This window comes from Neoarius graeffei, chromosome 19 (genome assembly GCF_027579695.1).
Source record: "Neoarius graeffei isolate fNeoGra1 chromosome 19, fNeoGra1.pri, whole genome shotgun sequence".
NCBI classification, from domain to species: Eukaryota; Metazoa; Chordata; class Actinopteri; order Siluriformes; family Ariidae; genus Neoarius; species Neoarius graeffei.
This window is the reverse complement of record NC_083587.1, coordinates 18,768,988-18,786,717: the sequence shown is the minus strand read 5'-3', so window position 1 is coordinate 18,786,717 and position 17,730 is coordinate 18,768,988. Positions and strand designations below refer to the sequence as shown.

At 44.8% G+C, this 17,730-nt stretch overlaps 1 protein-coding gene across 1 annotated transcript; it reads left to right on the top strand.

The window, feature by feature from the left end:
• Positions 1-13,231: 13,231 nt before the first annotated feature.
• bhlhe22 (basic helix-loop-helix family, member e22) lies at positions 13,232-14,029 on the top strand. The gene has a single exon (XM_060900833.1). It carries the CDS (start codon positions 13,232-13,234, stop codon positions 14,027-14,029), a length of 798 nt encoding a protein of 265 aa, XP_060756816.1.
• Positions 14,030-17,730: the final 3,701 nt, after the last annotated feature.

The following is a 17,730-nucleotide window of genomic DNA, read 5'->3' as shown; positions in this document are numbered from 1 at the left end:
TTTGAGCTTCAGCCTACCACCTACACTACGGATCGCCGCAAGATTGCCTTTGTGATCACCTTATTAGCTGGTAAGGCGCGAGCCTGGGCTACTGCTATCTGGCAAAGACAGGGACCTGAGTGCTTTGATTTCCAGCTGTTTTCTGAAGAGATGCTTCGGGTCTTCGATCAGGCAGACATCAGTACCGACGCAGCCCGAAAGCTCATGTCCATCCGGCAAGGAGGAAGCGTCGCAGATTACGCCATCTCGTTCCGAACACTCGCAGCAGTAAGTGGATGGAACGAGACTGCCCTGGTGTCAGCCTTCCACCATGGTCTGTCTGACCCCATCAAGGACGGTCTGGCCTCTATTGGATGCCCAAGTGACCTCGAAACCCTCATCTCACATGCTATTCGTCTGGACAACAGGATGAGAGAACGCCACCAAGCCTTGAGCCCCCCCAGCCTCCCTACCTCTACCTGGAGACCGTCTACCTCCTTCAGTGACTGTCCAGAACCCATGCAAGTGGGTCGTACTCGCCTCTCCGCATCTGAGAGGGAGCGCAGAAGGAGGGACAAGTGCTGCATCTACTGTGGCAAGCCTGGTCACTTCCGAGCATCATGTCCCGAACTCTTGGGAAAAGGACCGCCCCGTCCAGCCGAGGGAGGGTTGTGACGGGGCCTACCCTCTCTCCCGGACTCCCTGGCCAAGGAATCTACATCCCGGTCTCCATCTCCTGGGGTGAGTCTGTCCACTCTTGTCAAGCTTTGATAGACTCAGGGGCGGCTGGGAACTTTATGGATATTCACTTTGCCCAAAGCATCAATATTCCGACTGCACCTCTTGAAGTCCCACTGTCTGTGTCTGCCCTCGATGGCCAAGCGTTAGGTGATGGAAGAGTCACCCAAGTTACTTCTCCAGTTTTCCTCCAGTCTCAAGGTCACAAGGAAGAAATATCCCTGCACCTGATTCCTTCACCTGAGTTCCCAGTTATTCTAGGCCTTCCTTGGCTTACTCGCCACAACCCTCGCATAGACTGGGTAACAAGCCAGGTTGTGGAATGGGGCCCTGCATGCCATGCCTCTTGTCTGCTCTCTAGCTCTCCTGTGTCTCCTGCCGAGCCCCCTGATCTCACCGAGTTATCTCAAGTTCCCACAGAGTACTGGGATCTCAAGGAGGTATTCAGCAAGAGCAGGGCCGCCGTTCTTCCTCCGCACCGGGCCTACGACTGTGCCATCGACTTGCTCCCTGGGACTACCCCTCCTCGTGGCAGACTGTTTTCACTCTCTCAGCCAGAACGCAAGGCCATGGAGGAATACCTCAAAGATGCCCTGGTCTCTGGGTTTATTCGACCCTCCACTTCACCTGCTGGAGCCGGCTTCTTCTTTGTCGGCAAGAAGGATGGGGGGCTCCGACCATGTATTGATTACAGGGGCCTGAATAAGATCACTGTGCGCAACCGATATCCCCTTCCGCTGATGTCCACAGCTTTCGACCTGCTCCAAGGCGCCACCATCTTCACCAAGTTGGACCTACGGAACGCATACCACCTCATCCGTATCCGACAGGGAGACGAGTGGAAGACTGCCTTTAACACCCCGTCTGGGCACTACGAATACCAGGTGATGCCCTTCGGACTCACCAACGCACCAGCTGTTTTTCAGGCCCTAATCAACGACGTCTTAAGGGACATGATTAACCTATACGTTTTTGTCTACCTCGACGACATCCTTATCTTTTCCAAGACCGTGCAGGAGCACCGCCACCATGTCCGCCAGGTTCTCCAGAGGCTGCTACAGAACAATCTGTTCGCCAAGGCCCAGAAATGCGAATTTCATGTTCCCGAGGTCTCCTTTCTGGGATTTATTGTACGGACAGGCCAACTCCAAATGGACCCTGCCAAGACCCTGGCCGTCCGGGACTGGCCTACTCCCAAGTCCGTTAAGGAGGTTCAGCGGTTCTTAGGATTCGCTAACTTCTACCGCAAGTTCATCAGGAACTTCAGTTCTGTGGCAGCACCCATGTCAGACCTCACCAAAGGGACAGGTGGATCTTATGGCTGGTCTCCTCAGGCAGAAAAGGCGTTCAAAGACCTCAAGGACCGCTTCTGCACGGCACCCATTCTGGTTCTCCCGGACACCTCCCAACCATTCATCGTGGAAGTGGACGCCTCGGACAGTGGTGTCGGCGCGGTGCTCTCTCAACGTTCGGAAGGAAAGCTGCACCCCTGCGCTTACTTCTCCCACCGCCTGAGTCCTGCTGAGTCCCGGTACGATGTGGGGGATCGAGAACTGCTAGCGGTCAAACTGGCCCTTGAGGAGTGGAGGCACTGGCTGGAGGGAGCACAACATCCATTCCTGGTTTGGACTGACCACAAGAACCTGGAGTACCTCCAGCAAGCCAAGAGACTGAACCCTCGACAGGCTAGGTGGGCCCTGTTTTTCAGTCGGTTTGACTTCACCCTCTCATACCGCCCCGGCTCCAAGAACACCAAACCTGACGCACTGTCCAGACTGTTCTCTGCCACTAACATGGAGAATGAAGTCGGGCCTATTATCCCTGTGTCCCGGATTGTGGCCCCTGTCCGCTGGGGTATTGAGGAGGCTGTCCGACGAGCCCAACGCCAGGACCCCGGTCCTGGGACGGGGCCACCAGGCCTCTTGTACGTCCCACATCAAGCCCGGGCCAAGGTTCTCCAGTGGGGTCACTCTTCCCCTCTCACCGCCCACCCGGGAGCTCGGAGGACCCTGGACTTCCTGAAAAGACGCTTCTGGTGGCCTAACATGGAGAAGGAAGTAAGGTCATTTGTCCTGTCCTGTGAGGTTTGCACCAGAACCAAGAACCCACGACAGCGTCCCCAGGGTCTCCTGCATCCTCTGACCATTCCCCGGCGTCCCTGGTCCCACGTGGCAGTCGACTTTATCACGGGTCTCCCTGAGTCACAAGGTAACACGGTCATTTTGGTCTTAGTTGACAGATTCTCCAAGGCCTGCCGCTTCATACCACTGTGCAAACTCCCCTCTGCTCTTGAAACTGCGAAACTTTTGTTTAATCATGTCTTCCGAGTCTTTGGTCTTCCACAGGACATCGTCTCAGACCAAGGGCCCCAGTTCTCCTCCCGAGTGTGGCACGGGTTCTGCAAGGTCATCGGAGCCACTGCCAGCCTCTCCTCTGGGTTTCACCCACAGTCCAATGGTCAGACGGAGAGGCTCAACCAGGACCTGGAAACCACCCTGCGAGGCCTGGCTATGGATAACCCGACATCGTGGAGCACCTGGCTGCCATGGGCGGAGTACGCCCACAACACCCTGCAGTCATCGGCCACCAAGCTGTCGCCATTCCAGTGCCAATTCGGGTTCCAGCCACCTCTGTTCCCGGACCAGGAGGAGGACGCGGGGGTGCCCTCGGTCAACCAATATGTGAGACGGTGTCGCAAGACCTGGAGCAAGGTCAGGAAGACCCTCATACAGACCTCCAGAACCAACCAGACTCAGGCCAACCGCCATAGAAGACCTGCACACGCTTTCCGCCCTGGGCAGCGTGTTTGGCTGTCCACTAAGGACCTTCCACTGCGGGTGGAGAACCGCAAGCTTGCTTCTCGCTACATTGGCCCCTTCAAGGTGGTGCGCAGGGTGAACCCTGTCTCCTACCGGCTCCAGTTGCCCCGGACTCTGAGGATCAACCCCACTTTCCATGTTTCCCTGTTACGGCCCGTACTGACGTCTACGTATGCCCCTGCCCCTAGGAACCCCCCACCCCCCCGCATCTTCCAGGGGCAGACTGTGTTCACTGTGAATCGCCTGCTTGACTCCCGCCGGGTCCGCGGCGGGTTGCAATATCTGGTGGACTGGGAGGGCTATGGTCCTGAGGAGCGCTGCTGGGTTCCTGCTCGGGATGTCCTTGATAAAGAACTATGTCGGGACTTCCATTCGGCCCATCCGGATCGCCCTGGGAACGTCAGGAGACGCTCCTAGAGGGGGGGGTCCTGTCAGGACTAGGACTGTTTTGGCCTCTAGAGGCCGCTGTTATTTCCTTTTCATGTCGTGTTTATTTTGGCCTCTAGAGGCCGCCACTGTTCCTGTGTTTTGTGTTTGTGTTAATTGCCTAATTATCTTCACCTGTGTCCTTAATTAGTTTGTCTATTTATACCCCTGAGTTCAGTCCTCTTGTCACGGAGTCTTTGTGCTGTTATGTTTATCTCCAGTTTCCTTTGTACTGTGTTTTTTGATCTTCTTAGCTTTTGAATTTTTGCACTTTGCTTTTCTTTTGGATTATACTCTTTGGTTTTTTTTTTTGTCTTTTGTTTTGCCCTGTATATAGTGTATATAGTTTAAATAAACCTTTTGATTCTTTTTCTACTTCCGCCTCACGCCTCTGCATTTGAGTCATCCCCCTGGTGGCCTAGTGGGGGTTTGCTGGATTATCACACCAACGAACCAGGTTCGAATCCCAGCAAAACCCTAACACCAGCTTAATAGAATTGAGGAATGTGTAAAGGACATGAGACACTGGATGCTTATTAACTTCCTTCTGCTTAACTCTGACAAGACTGAAGTACTTGTACTCGGACCACATGCAGCTAGAAGTAAGTTTTCTGATTACACAGTGACTCTGGATGGCCTTTCTGTTTCTTCACGTGCAGCAGTAAAAGACCTCGGAGTGATTATTGACCCCAGCCTTTCATTCGAAACTCACATTGATAACATTACCCGGATAACTTTCTTTCATCTCAGAAATATTGCTAAGATACAAAATTTAATGTCACTACATGACATGGAAAAACTAGTTCATGCTTTTGTTACCTCCAGGTTGGATTATTGTAATGCCTTACTGTCTGGATGTTCCAATAAGTGCATAAACAAGCTCCAGTTAGTTCAAAATGCAGCAGCAAGAGTCCTTACTTGAACTAGAAAATATGACCACCCTGTCTTATCCACACTGCATTAGCTCCCAATTAAATTTCGTATTGATTATAAAATACTACAATTGACCTTTAAAGCACTGAATGGTCTCGCACCACAGTACCTGAGTGAACTTCTGGTCCTCTGTGACCTGCCACACCTACTTAGATCAAAAGGTGCAGGCTATCTGCTGGTACCTCGTATAGTGAAGGCTACATCAGGGGGCGGAGCCTTTTCTTACAAAGCCCCACAGTTATGGAGCAGCCTTCCAAGTAATGTTCGGGAATCAGACACAGTCTCAGCGTTTAAGTCTCGGCTGAAAACATATCTGTTTAGTCAAGCCTTTTGTTAATGGTGTTTATGAGGTAAAGGAGTAGATCTGGAGGGTTCTCAGACATAGAGTGTTTTGGTAAACTGGGATGTATGGATGCTGTTAGTCCCCCACTCACTTGCTCACTTGAGTTTGTTGACGGTGTAATGGCTGGCTGCTTTATGTCCCGGGGCTCCCTCATGCCGGTGTTACCTTCTGGCTCTCCCCTTTTAGTTGTGTTGTCAGAGTTAGTTGCCGGAGTCCCTGCTTGTACTCAGTGCAATATGTATACTGTTCCTACTTATTCAGGTGACATTGGGCATACCTAACAACCTGTGTTTTCTCTCCCCCCCCTCCCCAAATCTGTCCCTCTGAGTTACATGTCGGTCCTGGGATTGAGATGCTGACCTCTTCTGCTCCTCGGACCTGCCTGATCCATCCTGGTGCCCTGTGTCTGGTTGGAGTCTCATCGCATCGCTTCTTTGGAGGGCGGCCCCATGTGGACAGTTGGGGGTCGTGCCTGGAGGACGCTCTGGACTCTTGCAGTGGTGCTTTTGTGGCTGGGGACTGCAGTTGACTTGCTGACTTTAGGACTGCAGTTGACTTGCTGACTTTGGGACTGTGGTTGTCGTGAACGGTTTTGCGCTCGGGTTTCCGTTGGTGGGGGGTTTATAGCATCAATGAAGCTGACTTTATGTTCGGACTGTTAATGTTATAGTCATGTTATCTGTTATTGCCCAAATGAGGATGGGTTCCCTTTTGAGTCTGGTTCCTCTCGAGATTTCTTCCTCATGTCGTCTGAGGGAGTTTTTCCTTGCCACCGTCGCCACAGGCGTGCTCATTGGGGATAGATTAGGGATAAAATTAGCTCATGTTTTAAGTCATTCAAATTCTGTAAAGCTGCTTTGCGACAATGTTTATTGTTAAAAGCGCTATACAAATAAACTTGACTTGACGTGTTTTTTTTCCTCTTCTGTCTATTACGGTTTCTTATTTATTAATGAACAAGGCTTTTATATACTTTTATCGATTTATAGTTACATTTAATACCTTACCTTGATCAGGTCTTTGTCTTGCGACAGGTCTGCCTGCTCACAATCTCTTCATCACTGTTTGGCGGAACATAAGATTCGGTGCCATTTAGCTCAATCCAGTGCACAAAGCTTCCTCATCGCAGTATCGTGATCCTCTCCTAGATACAGCTCAAAATTGTTACCCAGTGAGCATCTTTAGGATGTTTAGCCTTGGGCGTCCAACACCTCGAGAGCCACGGGCTAGATGGGAACCCAATCTAGGAAGCCTATGATCTGATATTCATGCCACATGTCCAAAGTAAAGGAGACAACAGTAGGTTGTGCTAGCATATTCCCAGGCTACAGCAGCCAGTTCTCCTTCTTATCTCACAGTTTGAAATGTGATCGTGAATCCTTTAGGATACTGCACAAACAATTATGATGGAAGACGTCCAGTCTATGTAACTCTGGTGATGCAACAGTGCTTTAATAATGCCACACTCATATATTTTGATCTTGGTATCAAGCGATATCCCTCTGTTCTTCCAAATGTTATTGTGTTGTGAAAGCACTCAATGTGAGACCGATCTGGACATTAAGTTCTTTATCAATGCAGCCATTGTTGGAAATAGTGAACCCTAGATGTACAACCCCGATTCCAAAAAAGTTGGGACAAAGTACAAATTGTAAATAAAAACGGAATGCAATGATGTGGAAGTTTCAAAATTCCATATTTTATTCAGAATAGAACATAGATGACATATCAAATGTTTAAACTGAGAAAATGTATCATTTAAAGAGAAAAATTAGGTGATTTTAACCCTTTGGTGACTGACCCCTTGAAAATGGTTCCTCCAGGAACTATGACTTTTCAGTTGTCAAGACAACAGAAGAACTAAAATACAAAAACAGAAAGATACGTCACAATGCTCTTGTGCACAAAACAAAATGCTCTTGTATTTTAGTTTTTCCGTTGTCTTGACGACTGAAACGTCATCGTTCCTGGAGGAACCATGTTCAAGGGGTCAGTCACCAAAGGGTTTTAAATTTCATGACAACAACACATCTCAAAAAAGTTGGGACAAGGCCATGTTTACCACTGTGAGACATCCCCTTTTCTCTTTACAACAGTCTGTAAACATCTGGGGACTGAGGAGACAAGTTGCTCAAGTTTAGGGATAGGAATGTTAACCCATTCTCATCTAATGTAGGATTCTAGTTGCTCAACTGTCTTAGGTCTTTTTTGTCGTATCTTCCATTTTATGATGCGCCAAATGTTTTCTATGGGTGAAAGATCTGGACTGCAGGCTGGCCAGTTCAGTACCCGGACCCTTCTTCTACGCAGCCATGATGCTGTAATTGATGCAGTATGTGGTTTGGCATTGTCATGTTGGAAAATGCAAGGTCTTCCCTGAAAGAGACGTCGTCTGGATGGGAGCATATGTTGCTCTAGAACCTGGATATACCTTTCAGCATTGATTGTGTCTTTCCAGATGTGTAAGCTGCCCATGCCACACACACTAATGCAACCCCATACCATCAGAGATGCAGGCTTCTGAACTGAGCGCTGATAACAACTTGGGTCGTCCTTCTCCTCTTTAGTCCGAATGACACGGCGTCCCTGATTTCCATAAAGAACTTCAAATTTTGATTCGTCTGACCACAGAACAGTTTTCCACTTTGCCACAGTCCATTTTAAATGAGCCTTGGCCTAGAGAAGACGTCTGCGCTTCTGGATCATGTTTAGATACGGCTTCTTCTTTGAACTATAGAGTTTTAGCTGGCAGCGGTGGATGGCACGGTGAATTGTGTTTACAGATAATGTTCTCTGGAAATATTCCTGAGCCCATTTTGTGATTTCCAATACAGAAGCATGCCTGTATGTAATGCAGTGCCATCTAAGGGCCCGAAGATCACGGGCGCCCAGTATGGTTTTCCGGCCTTGACCCTTACGCACAGAGATTCTTCCAGATTCTCTGAATCTTTTGATGATATTATGCACTGTAGATGATGATATGTTCAAACTCTTTGCAATTTTACACTGTCGAACTCCTTTCTGATATTGCTCCACTATTTGTCGGCGCAGAATTAGGGGGATTGGTGATCCTCTTCCCATCTTTACTTCTGAGAGCCGCTGTCACTCCAAGATGCTCTTTTTATACCCAGTCATGTTAATGACCTATTGCCAACTGACCTAATGAGTTGCAATTTGGTCCTCCAGCTGTTCCTTTTTTGGACCTTCATCTTTTCCAGCCTCTTATTGTCCCGTCCCAACTTTTTTGAGATGTGTTGCTGGCATGAAATTTCAAATGAGCCAATATTTGGCATGAAATTTCAAAATGTCTCACTTTCGACATTTGATATGTTGTCTATGTTCTATTGTGAATACAATATCAGTTTTTGAGATTTGTAAATTATTGCATTCCATTTTTATTTACAATTTGTACTTTGTCCCAACTTTTTTGGAATCAGGGTTGTAAAGTGGATTCATGCACTCAAACTCACACAGAAACTCACATACAGTTAAAGGGCTCCTCCACAAAGGGATTTACTCTGAAACTTATGTGAAGTAAAAGTATTCGGAGATTTCAACAGTCAAATGTTCATTTTCGGAGACCAAATACTGTTCTAAAAAAATTCATTTTTATTAAAATACCAGACGGGCCTCCTGCGGAAGTGACGTATGCGATGACGTGGGGTGGTGGAAGCTTGGAGCAACTCAGCTCTTTATATCCTTCGCTTACATCGTGGTTTTGCAAGTAGAGTTCGAATGAATCATCTAAAGCCCGGCGCACATGGGTGATTTTCCGTCGCTTGGTCGTGCAACTTTTTGATGCAAGCGAAAAATTGTTTCGTGTGCGGATATTTGCGACGGCAATTTTTTGTTGCTTGCGACAGATCGCAGGTGTCAAACATGCTTGATATTCTGTGACAAAAAATCGCCAGAGGCTGACTTGTTGCAGAGATATCGCTGCATGTGCGTGTCTTTGTGATAACGAAGCAATCACCTACAAAGGCTAAGTCAATCCCCGCCCACGAAGTAGTCACGTGATTTCCACATGACTTGCATCCCCCTCCCCAAATCACCCACTGGTCGCAGATAACATGCACACGCAACTATCCAAGAGGGGAAACTTGGTCCAAAAATTGCAATACGCTTGCGACAAGAAGTCGTCCGTGTGCGCCGGGCTTAATGAGACGCTTTCGTTTCCCAACAAAGAACACTGGATCATCTTGTCTCTGTCTGGATTTCAACACCAACTGGTTCATATCCCTCTTTCTGGTCAATTCACGTTCCGAGCACATACACGAAACTGAAACTGAAACTACAATGAAATAGAACTTCAGAAATTTCAAGTTTCATGCAAAATGCTCTGAGTAATTCTCTTATCTAAAGTGTAGTAGACCATACCTGAAGCTCAATCGAATGCTTCGTCTCTTGATCCATTGGTGATTGTTCTTTTAACGTCAGTGTTTTCTTTGTTGCCTGTACATTCTTCTAGTTTACACTGAAGAACCTACAACGCATCAGAACACCAATTACAATTCACCAGGTAAGACACCGATAACATACTACAAAGAATCAAAGTCGAAACTAACCTCTCGGTGTTGTTGGTGTTCTCTCTGTTGCTGCTCAACACTTTTGGAGCTGAACAATGGACAAATATTGTTGGCACGACATCATCTTTCATCTTTCTTTTTATTCTAGAAGCCCCATTAATCTTGCTTTTAATTCCATCGATTTATCGAAACAGGATGTTTCAAAATGTTTGGAGCGTAAGTAGGGCACCGCAGGCAGATTGTTTTGAGGTCTTCTGATGGCATGAATCCATTTCTTATGAATAGTTGAATGATTCTGGCCAGGTAAACGTTGAAGATATCTTCTCGTCCTTTTTGCATCATTTTGGGCAATGAGGTGTACTTTACTTATTAAAAAACTATAAATTCAGTAAAAATACTTGCAAAACTAACAAAACCATGATGTAAGCAGAGGATATAAAGAGCCAAGTTGCTCCAAGCTTCCACTAAGCCACGTCATCATGTACGTCACTTCGGCGGGAGGCCTATCTGGCATTTTAATAAAAATGAATTTTTCTAGAAGAATATTTGGACTCCAAAAATGAACGTTTGACTGTTGAAATCTACAAATATTTTTACTTAACATAAGTTTAAGAGTAAATCCCTTTGTGGAGGATCCCTTTAATCATGTGGAAAGTTTGGAAAACAAGTCAGTTCTTGTTCTCATGTATGTTATAGCAGCGATAAACAGCCCTTCCATCATCAGTTTTTGGTTTTTTTCCTCTGTAGAAGTTAAGACAAACATCAGCTTGTAATGATACCGAGAATCTTCAGTGCATAAACTCCTCCATCTGGAAGACTTTCCAGCAGAGGAAAATGTCCCGCCTGTTAGCTGACATGAAAATGTTAAATAAACACAGCAGCACATGAATGTTATACATTATTTTTAAATCATTTCACACCCTTGAACAGATTAACAGCAGAGTAAAATATCTGAAGCATGTACTGTTTATGAAGTTATGAACATATGTTGAATATTTCCTTGACAGAGACGAAACACCAGAGCTGAAATGTCTGTCTGAATATGAGGTAAGGTTAATTTATTCCTTTATGCTGACCTGAGTTTTTAAAGAGCTTAACTGCTCGGATATTTGAAGGAACATTTAATGGACGTCCAGAAAGTAGCTTATCATAAACAACCAGAGGTGGACAAAGTACCAACTTCATTGCTTAAGTCAAAGTCCAGATCCTACTGGTCAAATGTTACTCCGATACCAGTGAAAGTTGTCCAGTCAAATTTTTACTTAAGTTAAAGTACTGAAGTACTTGCTTTTAAAAATACTTAAGTATTAAAAGTAAATTTTCTGTCAATGCATCGTTGTATTATTGTCACAATGCTTACAAAATCTAACGCCGTTACCAAAGGCAGAAATGTGAATTCGCAAAATGAACACATGCTGTGCATCATGGTGGTTTAACATTAAGCTAGCTAGTCAGTGACACTCCACCTGACATGCTAGCAAACTCTCTTCAAACTCGAAATCATACTGGGTAGCTAACGCTACTAGAAAAGAAACATTTCTAATAAACATTCTGGTCATGGCAAGATTATGCTAAAACATATTTCTGAAAGGACTTCAGATAAGTTAACGTTATTCATGTTAGCGTAACTCCGTTTTTACATGCTAACTAACAGTGTCCAAGTTAACTAGCTATGTGTTAACGTTAGCCATGGACAAGGCTACGGCAACTTGGTGGGCAAATCCATAGAAAGTCATTTGACTAACCAGACCGCATAGCTACATTTGCAACATTATCACTAGCTCTAAAAGCACAGACAACTTCATTACAAGCTTTCTCTTGGAATAAAATGTTTATATACAGTACCTCAAGATGCTTCCGTGGGTCGGATGTCGAGTTTTTGTAGGCCGTGATGTGGTTCATTTTCGGCAAACAAAGCAAACGTTTAAAACGAAACGAATCTTTAATCCTTTCAGAAAACTGAAACATGGGTTCATGGGCCATGGGTGCGTGTGCGTTCCCCAGAAGAACCGCCTCCTTCCATTCTGCCATCAACTGATCGTGTTCAATAATACTGCTGAGAAATCATTGATCTTGATTTTATCCAGTCTATGGACGTGGCGTGACCCTAGTGATGACTGATCGGCTATCTCAGTGTCACCTGCGAAAAAAACAATCACATTTTAGAAAAAATAAGAAAAAACATCCACTTTCAAAGCTGCTTCATAGTAACGAGGACCTTGATAGAAATGTAGTGGAGTGAAAAGTACGATATTTGTCTTTCAAATGTAGTGAAGTTAAAGTCATAAGTTTCCCAAAAAAAAATACTCAAGTAAAGTACAGATACTCAAAAAGTGTACTTAAGTACTTAAGTACACTCAAGTAAATGTACTTCGTTACTGTCCACCTCGGTAAACAACACAATAAATAGTTGTAGTCAAATAAATTTGCGATTGAAGACAAAAACAGGGGTGGCACGGTGGTGTAGTGGTTAGCGCTGTCGCCTCACAGCAAGAAGGTCCTGGGTTCGAGCCCCGGGGCCGGCGAGGGCCTTTCTGTGTGGCGTTTGCATGTTCTCCCCGTGTCCGCGTGGGTTTCCTCCGGGTGCTCCGGTTTCCCCCACAGTCCAAAGACATGCAGGTTAGGTTAACTGGTGACTCTAAATTGACCGTAGGTGTGAGTGTGAATGGTTGTCTGTGTCTATGTGTCAGCCCTGTGATGACCTGGCGACTTGTCCAGGGTGTACCCCGCCTTTCGCCCGTAGTCAGCTGGGATAGGCTCCAGCTTGCCTGCGACCCTGTAGAAGGATAAAGCGGCTAGAGATAATGTAATGTAATGTGACAAAAACAGGCATCTAAAGGCGACAGAGCTTTTAAAATCTGTCATAAACTTGTGTAATCAGAGACAGAGAGCACAGCTCCTGTTCACGTTACTTTAAACAGGAACCTGCTGGGGTCATGTTCTCCAGGCCAGTCATCTTCACATTAATAAGCAGCCACGTGTTGCCAGATACAGACTGCCCCATGGCACGTTCATGTTTTATTTTTGACATGAATACTAGAATGGGATCGGGTTTGTGTTTCTCATTTTGGGATTTAACATCCTACGCGTCATTTTTTTTTTTTTTTTTTTTACTTTTACTGGTTAAAAGGAGGATTTAAAAAAAAATCCTGGAAAACTCTGATCAAATCTGGCAACCCGGAACCAGGAGCTAATGATGTAAAGACTCACCCCCTCCTCGTGATGCTGATGATGCTGATGATCATCAGTAGAGATGGGTGGGGGGGAGGGGGGTTGTTAAGGTGGATGCGGACGCGCAGGAGCGCATTTAGGAGGAGTCTCCGCTTCCTCGCGTCTCACTTTTGATTTGATAAGTGAACATTCGGGCTGCACGCGCATGACACACGTGTAAGAGGACGAGACCGCGTGCGTGAGTCCAGTCTGCAGGGACAAGACAATAAATAAATAAATAAATAAATAAATAAACTATGGACAGGAGGACAAACTTTGGGGACGTTTTTCATAAAACTCTGAGCGTCTCGGCTAAAAAGATGGACTCGTTGCGCGCTCCGGGGTCCGAGCCGCCGTGCAGAGAGCGACAGTCGCCGCTCGGTGCTTTCGATCCGCCCGATTCGGACCCGCTTCAGGCTGTCGGAGGAGGAGCAGGAGGAGGAGGAGTAGTGGGGTCCCTCGGCCTGCCTGGTGGATCCATGCGGGCGCCGTATGGCGTTGGAGGTGAAGGTGCGAGCGGACAGAGCAGCGGAGGAGAGCAGAGCCCGGATGACGACAGCGACGGCCGGTGCGAGATGATGCTCCTGGCGACGGCTCGAGACGCGAGGACGACTTCTGCAGCGGCGGGTGGGTCGAGCGCAAAGTGCGAAACCGGGAAGAAGAACCGGGAGCAGAAGATGCTGCGGCTCAACATCAACGCGCGCGAGCGGAGACGGATGCACGACCTGAACGACGCACTGGATGAGTTGCGGGCGGTCATCCCTTACGCGCACAGCCCGTCCGTGCGCAAGCTCTCCAAGATCGCCACGCTGCTGCTCGCCAAGAACTACATCCTCATGCAGGCGCAGGCGCTCGAGGAGATGAGACGGCTCGTGGCGTACCTCAACCAGGGCCAGGCCGTGTCGCTTGCACCGAGCCTGAGCGCGTACGAGCAGCCGCCCGCGTACCCCGCCTTCCCCACCGGAGCCGCCGCGGCCTCCTCGTGCCCCGACAAATGTGCCCTTTTCAACAGCGTCACCTCCAGCCTGTGTAAACAGTGTACCGACAAGCCTTAAACACACACACTCTCTCTCTCTCTCTCTCTCTCTCTCTCTCTCTCTCTCTTTCTCTCTGTGAGACTGAAACTGATGCCTGCATTTCACTTTCCAAGAGCGGATAGAAAAGAATTCTCAACTTTTCTTCCATCGACTAGGATCCAGCAGTTTGTTCGTTTTTTTCTTTTCTTTTTTTGTTCAGATACTTGATGTGTGTGTGTGTGTGTGTAGTAAGTACTGGTGCGAGTGAATTGCAAGCAAAGTCTATGTGTGAGTGCTGAGGGACAGTTTATGGAAATATGGACCCGATAAACACAGTGAGCTGCTCCGACCTGGCAACATGTGAGCACTTCTTTTACTTTTACTTCGCCTGCACCTTTCACTTAGGGATCTCTTTCTTATTAATAGCTATCCTGCAATAATAATAATAATAATAATAATAATAATAATAATAATAATAATGTTTCAGTTAAGACATTCACGTCATTTTTTGTGTTTTGGTTATTAAAAAAACAGGTAGAATTTTGACTTGGAAAGCAAATGAGTTGAAATTGCAGAAATTATGAAGCACTTTTTTTTTTTTGCACAGCTGATTTATCACAGTCCCACTGCACTGCAGACTTGTTTAAGTCTCTGAAGTTGAGTTTGGTTTGAATTTATAGCTCTGCATGCGTGACAGATGTGGATTTGCTGTACATCTATCTGGTTTATTTCTTTTCTTTTCTTTTCTTTTCTTTTCTTTTCTTTTCTTTTCTTTTCTTTTCTTTTCTTTCACTCTCATGCAGCAGGCTGTGAATGAGATTTCGGCTCGGGTTTGTTGTCAGGTCATCATGATGAGCACTGCAGATACAGTACATCCGGTTCACTCTGACTGCACAGGGCCATTTGTATATGTTGATGTCCTGGAGGAAAAAAAAGAAGAAGAAGAAGAAGAGGCTTTATTAAAATATTTTGATCAAACTTATCCTTTTTCGCCTGGTTGTTTGTTGTGAAAGAGTGTGAAAAGGTGAAAGGCTGCAGCTTGGTCAGATATTTTCATATCAGTGAAAGATTTTCAGGGTGGAAATGCAGATACAATATGCTTTAAAAAATAAATTATTAATAATAATAATAATAATAATAATAATAATAAAGTTTAGGAGAAAATTAGAGGCAGAAATCTCATATCCAGATGATATAGTGTGTTCCTTATAAATGATGGATGAATATGGTGGGATCTCGAGTGTCAGAAGAAAAGGAGTCTAATTATAATTATTGAAACAATTTCCATGACGGTGTGTGTGTGTGTGTGTGTGTGTGTGTGTGTGTGTGTGTGTGTGTTAATTGGAAAACAACGAAGTAGGAAAAGTGTCGAGTGCAAATCATTTAATGAAACGTATCGTTAAAGCAATTAAAATCTCGCGCAGGTGATTAGGGAATGTAATTATTCACTGGTTTAATTGGGTGTGTTTAATCACGACATCACTGCTCTGAAGTCCGACACTCTGTGTGTGTGTGTGTGTGTGTGTGTGTGTGTGTGTGTGTGTGTGTGTGTGTGTGTGTGTGAGAATGGGAAAGGGGATGAATTACTTTAGGAGGGGATATAAATAAAATTGTTGAAAGAGAATGCTCAAAATATTTATTTGACTGAGTTTAATGATAGTTGTTGTTACTGAAATGTGCTTCAGTGAGAAAATATAAACCTGTCACATTAATTCGTTTCTATTATTATTATTATTATTATTATTATTATTATTATAAATGTATTTGCTAAGAAGCTTCCTCAGTTTCACAAAATCAAAATTATAATTTTATCTCATTAAAAAAAAGCTTCTTCTAGGAGATTTAAGATGACATGAAATGTATTTAATTTAATCATTTATTTCCAAGCTTTATAAAGCACCATTTGTACAATCTAATTTATGAAAATGGATAGATAGATATTTCTAAAGCTTGTGTTAGAAAGCTGAACATGTTAAAGTCTGAACAGGAAGTGAAGAGACAAAAACAGTGTGGGTTTGGATTTAAAAAAAAAATATATATATATATATATATATATATATATATATATATATATATATATATATATATATATTAGACATGCAACTGAGAGCACACACACACACACACACACAGTTGACTCAAAATTCATTTAAAATAACAGAGAGGGGGAAAACATAAATTTGTTGACCTGTGTTTTAATATAAAATATAAAACATAAAACATGATTAAACTTAAAGATAAACACGCTTTTATCATCATAATGTTATTTCAGCACCATGGGCAGCTACTGTAACTGTTTAACCCTTTAAAGTCCAGAATTATTATTCCTCTGTTATTAATTTTAAAGATTATTGCTACACAGTAATTACAGTAAAACTAACAATAAACCATGATTAGTAAAGAGAGGAAGAAATGTAGAGCTGGGAGTTTATATTCAACCATACAGGTTGTTCATGTAAATCCTGTAAAATGTGCTTAACGAAATTAGATTTGTAAACAGCTTTAGAAGTTAATGCCGTACCAATTTTATACGAAAGAAAAGATACCATGAATATCACACAGTTGTGCCTAATTAATAAATCCTGATCAAGCACAAATTATTAAGAAAGATTTTTAAAAATGTATTACTAACACAGTACAATGAAGTGAAATGAATTAGCATTAATTTAAAAGAAAAATAATAATAAAATAAAAAATCAAAGTTGCTGCTTCAAAACCATGATCAACATTCATCGCTTTAATGACACATTTGTGTCACACCAGAGGTGGACTCCAGAAAGCGATTTAACAAGAGCACCACTCCACTTTCTCTAATGTGTCCACTCTGTTATTAGCCATTTAGACAACAGTGATATTAGTCTGTCCTTTTTAATCCAGAGCACATCGCAGACGTGAAGCCGAGCCCTCGAGTCGTTAATCAGGGTCAGCAGTCATTAATCAGCCATCACTGGGCTCTGCTGGAATAAATACTGTCAGCAATTACTGTTTGGAGTCAACTACTTTCCTGGTTTTCCACTTTTTCCTCCCCCACCACCACCACCACCATCATCATCACCACCACCACCCACCATCATCACCAGCACCACCACCCACCAGCATCACCACCACCCACCATCATTACCACCACCACCACCATCATCACCACCACCACCACCCACCAGCATCACCACCACCCACCACCATCACCACCACCACTACCACCACCCACCATCATCACTCTGTTCATGATAATACTTCTGGCAAAGCATAAGACAGAAGATCAGTGATGAGGTTTAATTATACATAGCTTTGAAATGCATTATTTAATGCAGTAATTAGCCAACGCCAAAGGGTGTAATTCACCTGGGAAGAGAAATAGGATGAGTTGAGAGTGATGTAGGATTCTTTCAGAGTATCCGGGGGGGGGGATGTAAAAGAAGCACTCAGGACGATCCCCGTATCATGCATCATGTGCATTTCAGTGATACAAAGTTCAACCTGCAAACACCAGCGATACACAAGCAGCAGCACCAGCAGCGTTATTTTATTATTCATGAAGCCAATAAAGATGAATCTGTCTTTAAAGTATCTATATGGATCCTCAGAGGTCATGAATACCAGGGCAAGATTAAAAATAAAAATAAATAGGCACAAACCATAAAATGTCCAATTTGCGATATCAAAACCCAACAGGATGCCAATTCATAATAAAGAGGTGCTGCAGTGTGAGGATGATAAACCCAGGATCCTGAGAGATACAC